General features: G+C 35.0%; 1 protein-coding gene across 4 annotated transcripts in view; it reads right to left on the bottom strand.

Moving 5' to 3' along the window:
* Window positions 1–803: 803 nt before the first annotated feature.
* Window positions 804–6000, bottom strand: part of TMEM200A (transmembrane protein 200A) — an 86424-nt gene continuing 81227 nt past the window's right edge. For all 4 annotated transcript variants that reach the window (XM_019538030.1, XM_019538029.1, XM_019538032.1 and 1 more), the window contains exon 2: window positions 804–3895. In XM_019538030.1, coding sequence (XP_019393575.1) covers window positions 2401–3879 — 1479 coding nt within the window. In that variant the 5' untranslated portion in view covers window positions 3880–3895 and the 3' untranslated portion in view covers window positions 804–2400. The remainder of the gene's footprint in view (window positions 3896–6000) is intronic.

Raw genomic sequence — 6000 nt, 5'->3', positions numbered from 1 at the left:
TTTAGATCTTAACATATTAGCTGACTAATACAGTAAGAAACTTTGTGACGGTTTTTTTTTAGAGCTGACTGAATGTTGTGAAAAGAGCAAAATGTGAAATATTCTATATTCTGGGTTTTGATTGGTTTTGTACCAACTATAGAATTGCTTTATGTTGTGATATAATCTGTTTTTAACTGTCTTGTATAGGTAGTAATAACACTTGAATTAAATTTACAATATACGTGGAGTCCAGAATTCTCTTACTTAGACTTTAATGAAGGATGATGGGCTTTTGCTGTAAGGAAATCAACTTTCTGATAAAACATTTAAAAACCTTAAGTCTTGGTTTACCTTGGCTTCCAGTGACTAACTATTAACATGAGTAATTTTTCAGCATTAGGTCTCTAACCCAAATTAAAAACCACTAGCCATTCTTTTACTTTTGTAATATGGTTCTGAAAAGCAGGCTATTTAGGCTAAGAATGAAATTAACTATTCAGAAAAGACTGAAAGTCATTGCTTGCTTTAAAATGATAGTCTTTTCAGTTTTTACAGCTATAGTAGCTTTTTCATGCATCATCAAATAGATTCATTCATAAGTGGCCTAAATATAGACAAAATCTATTCCTTGCCCCCTTTCATTTTCTCTGTTAAATTCTTCCCTGTTACATGTACTTGGGGAAGCTGCTGAAATCAGTGAAAGTCATAACCAGTTAATCACCGGGAAGGTCAATATGTTTAACATAGTGGTAGCAGTGTAAATGATTTTGGAGGTGTGGACAAATTCAAGATACTGAGGGTAAACAATTTAACCACAGAGATATCAGTATATATTTTATTTTATTTCAAAAAATAGCAAATGTCTTAAGAACATGAACCAGAAAGTTATTAAAAGCTTCATAGCAAAATATTTAGCCAACTCTATTACAATATATAGGCTTGAGGTTCTAACAAGTAACACTATGCCTTAATGCAAGGAGCAAGAATGCTGTTGACACAAACACTGCATTGTTGAAATATGAATCTGAAAATTAGAAAAGAATATTTCTGTCTTTCATCTTTCATGGTCAACTGAAGTACAACACCATCTTAATGTGTTTGATTCTTTTTTGGGAAAAGCCATTAAAGTAATTCCTGAGTATTTAGGTTAAGTGAAAAGATCGAAGATGACCAATTACCACCCCAGTCCTGCTTTGTGAACCAAGAAGTGGGCATAAATGTTATCTAGTATGGTTCCCATAGCAGGAAATACATTAATGGGATACATGAAAATGTTTAGTACATGCTTTCATGTATTAATTTCTTTAGCAATAACCTGTAACTGAAACTGAATCTTGCTTTGCTCACAGAATACTTTGTGTTTTAAATGCCATCCTCCATTTGCAAAATCCTTCATTGCACCTTATTGCAGCTAACCTATCACACTATAGCTATGCAAAGTGTTCAGGTCAAAATTAAGCTAGTAGGGCTTTTACACTAATAGTATTATAGCTGTTTCTGTACTTTCAAATATAGCAATCTTAAGTTTTGGGCACTGTAAATACAAATGATATATGTTTACTTATTCTCTGTATTTTTGCCACATCAAGATACTGTTTCTAAAACTTTTTTTTCATTCATCATGTTCATATTTTAATTTAAATCCCTATTTTTGTTTCTAAAATTGTTGCCTAATGATATGCTTTGGGTAACTAATCTCATAAAAATCTGCAAATTTCTAAGCTATGGCCATTGTGTTCTACATATGATTTCCTTGAATTACAGTACTAGGTTTTACAGATGTAGAAAGGTTATCACATAAAGCATAGTTAAGGGTTCACAACACTCATTTTCAACTTGCCCAATTACAATGAGTTCATAAAAATGATGTTTAATCTGTCCAATTGTCTTCTACACTCCCACCCCAACAAGTAAAATAACTTTTCACAACATTATAGGTTTGTAGTTACCAAGATGTATTACAGACAATATCTATAACGTGGGCCTGACTTCGGCAATTCCAGTGCAACTCCTACTCACTTTTCATCCTAAACTGGAAGTACCATTGTTAGAATGCTGCAAACATTAAATTAATTGAAAATACAAGCAAAATAGGAGCTATAGTTCTGGTGCAGGCTTCTTGACTCATGAGTGATGAAAGATAACATGCTAATATAGAATCAAAGGAGTAACTGCTTGGAGGAAATGAAATGTGTGGCACCAACATATTCTGAGTGATGTTAATGAACAATATTGCAGTTGCATGTTACCAAGACATAGAACTGTTGTTGGCATTACAAAGGTGATGATCTCTGCTCACATAAGCCAATTATAATGTGCTATAAACATTCAGGCTTGTACCACTTTCAATGAAAAAGAAACACTTTCCAAAATGTTCTAAAAATACTTTATGACATCTTGTAAATTGTATTTTAAATATTAAAATCTTGTTTCAGAAGTTCCCCGCTTTAGGTTGTTACTCAAAAACTCATCATGTTCAAAGCTCAAATTATTATGAGATCTTGATATCATAAGAAGTTTTTCTTTATTTGTAAAGTCTTTTTTGACTGCAGCTTGAGGTACAAGTAATCTATCCATTGGGTCCTCTTTGTTTTCTAGTTTCATATATCCTTTACTGTTGCTGCGATCCAATCTGGGCCAGCTGGGATGTTTTCTTTGTTCAGCTTGGACAGTGAGTGTAGATGGACCCCTCTCTAAGTCCAAGGATTTTGAATGTGCAGACAGAAGATGCAATGATGTGTTGGACCCAAACTGTTTTCTGGCAGCACCAGGTGATAAAAGTTTTCCAGTGCTTGGTCCAAGAGTCACAGAAGATTTGAACTGACTGGATGGAGAATCCACAAATGAACTGTTTCGTGGTAGTGCTACACTGACACGTTTGTAGGATTCATTGGTATCAGTTACTGGAATGGCTAGAGAGTCCATTGACAAATTTCTAGACCGGCTTCTAGTGATCTCGGAGTCCTCAGTGATGTTGTCTATACTGGGTTCATCAATAACACAGTTATTCAGTTTAATTACAGGAAGTGTAAAAGCACTAATGGAGGATGATACAATTGATTTTGTTTCACACTTTATAGAGCTAGCATTTTTGTCATCGATAGCCTTGTTAGGGGAAGGGCAGAGTCCAAAGACTGAGCCAGAACGTTCAGTTAACAGAGGGGGTAGAAGATTAGTAATGTTCTTGTCTTCATGTATGGCAACTTCATCTTCCTCAGCAGAACTATCTATTCGAAAACTACTCCTTCTGAAGCCAGAAAAAGGTGCAATTGTGTTTGCAGCCAAACGTGATGCACATGTGTTCCCACTATGCTTGAATTCACTTTCTCCTAACAAGCCTGTGAAGGCACCATTTAGTTGCTTTTGTTCCTTTATTCTTAAAGTGTGGATGTCTATTACAGTGGAATATATGTCTCTCATGTGTATGATTTTTGTTTCCTTGTCACGATTTTCATGTAGAATAGCATTAGCACAAATAAAAATAAAGATTCCAATTCCCATAGTGAAGGGGCCCAACATCTTCATCTTATCCGAGTGTAAATGCTGTTCAAAGAAACGAAGTATAACTCCACCTCGGTTTTGTACAACTTGGGTTTCATTTATTGACAGTGTAGCATCAGGACCTAAAAACTCTTCCTTTTGAGGCCAGTATCCAAGGATGGCCATTGCAATTCCCATGAATGAGATAAGCACTCCCAAAACAAGAAAGAATCCAGATGGGGAATAAAGACGGATTTTGCCTCTGACAATTACTACATCAGCTCTGGGCCGGCGTCTGACTGGCTTTTTCTCTTCAGGAGTTGGTGATGTGGCAAGATTTAAATGGTGCTGAGATCTGGCAGAGTCTTGCCTCTTTAAGGCGGCCAGGCCTGTTATTACTCCTCCAGTTGCTATCATAGCTCTGTATTCTGCCCTATTGAAAACAAACCAAGACATACTCATGTAAGCCATTTTGATAATATACATATAATTTTGTTAATCAGTCAGCATTTACATTTATTAAAATAAATGTTACTTTAAAAAGCCATTACATTTCAACAGCTCTTTCTAAATGTCAGGTACCAGATGTATAGGGCATTTGACAAAACCATAAATTACCCTTTACTAAAGTAAACACAGATAATGATAGGGATCATAGTGGAAAATCAATAAAATGTTAAATTTGGTAATGGCATTAGAGCCATTCAAGATGAAAACACTGAAAAGCCTTACATAGGGCATCATTTCAGAACTTGTCTCCAACAACATTAACAACATTATCTCATACAATTTTCATTAAAGTGTTAGAGCTAGAAAAGCTTTTAAACACTGTGAACTACAATTACAGTAGTGTGAATACAAGCAATTCTTAATATCATCTTTAGGGCAATGACTTCTGTCATAAATGTTGATACATTTTTAAACAAGTCTTTCCAATATGAATGCCAACTTATTATTCTGTTTGTTAATCGTCGAGTGCTAATGTTTAACTGCAAATTCATTCTGCCTTTTCTATTGGCATCCCTCCATCCATATTTCCCCCCCTTAATTTCTTATGAGGCACAAATCAATACGGCTCAGTTTTGTTTCCTTCCTTCTTTCTGGATTAATATCATCAAATTTTTTGAAGAATGTTTTCATTTTAGGCTCATGTTTCTGACTAGCTGTTTATATATTATGCAGGAAACTTCAATAAAGGTTTATTTAAAAAACTGCTGAGAACAAAAAATGTGTGTTCATTCATTAAATTTGAGGGTAGCCAAGGAAGTTAACAAAAACCGGTATAATAATTTCTTGCAAACAAACTCAATTTCAAAATAATCTCTGAGGTTAAGTAATTAATGAGTGTTAATAATAACAAAGAATTCATGTGTAATTAAAAGATGCAAGAATAGCATTGTGGTGAATCAGACACTGTTTAGGTAGACAGCTACAAAATGACTATTCTGGATGTCTGTTGGAGGGCAAGCTCTAACTTCAAGAGTGATCTGATTTTTTTAACAGAACCAACTGAGAGCTGAGTGAGTTAGGTAAAGTGAGTAGCAGAGTGGAACAAAACAAGACAAAGTGAGAGATATGGTTATTTTTAAAAACAAGAGGAGAAAATCTACCCTTAGTCCCATTGGCTTAAATTGGCAATCATGCACAACTACGGTAATAGTGACCTTTGTGGTAACAAGAAGTAGCTAGCCATGTTAGTCTAAAGGTAACATGGGAAAGTCTAAAAGGAAGCAGAAGGGAAGGCAAGGTGGCACCATAAGGACTTTCTGAATACATTAGTCTTTTGGGTGCCATCCGACCCTGCCTTCTGCCTTCCTGGCAATAGTGAACCTAATAATAATGAACAGCCTCATGAAATGAATGGGGAGTGTGTTGAAATGTCTGAGAATGAGGGCAATTAGGAACCACTACACTGGAAAAGATATATGCAGTTTTTGTTATTAATTCATTGGCAAAAGCTTAGCCAGTGGAAGAAAGAAGAGAGATCAAAGTATCCTATGTACTTCCCTATTAAGGGACAGAAAGCTCTCTTTCTCTTCCTCTAGCAAGACACCTGAGTGAAAGGAAAACTCTGGCAGTTTTGCTTTAGTGAAGACTGAATTTTGGAAAACAAAATCACACAATAGTTCAAAAAACTTTGAAACTTCAATTGGAAAGGGGCATCTAGCTACCTTTGATTCTTAAAAATCCTAGCTCCTGTAATTAGTGCTGCATCTTCATGCTGTCTTGGTGATATCAGTAAGTTGTTGCCAACTGGTCCCTGGTTTCACAAAAATACATAAATAAAAAAGAACAGAGTCTAAAAACAAGAGAGAATTTTAGGTTCAAATTTTTCTTGAGATAAAAATAAAATATCCATTTTTAAGTATGCTTAGGAGGTTTCAGCAAAACATCAAGACTACTCTTTTCATCTTCTATAAACGTTGTTTTGGATTGTTAAACAATATGAGGAAAAAGTTTTGCTGGGGATGAGGACAGCTTTTTTTAAAAGATACAATTTAACTTATGTCAGTTTTACTATTAAAAATGAAGGGAATC

This window comes from Crocodylus porosus, unplaced genomic scaffold (genome assembly GCF_001723895.1).
Source record: "Crocodylus porosus isolate Cpor-Errol unplaced genomic scaffold, CroPor_comp1, whole genome shotgun sequence".
NCBI lineage: Eukaryota > Metazoa > Chordata > Crocodylia > Crocodylidae > Crocodylus > Crocodylus porosus.
The sequence above is the reverse complement of the archived record's forward strand: the minus strand, read 5'-3'. Positions and strand labels throughout refer to the sequence as shown.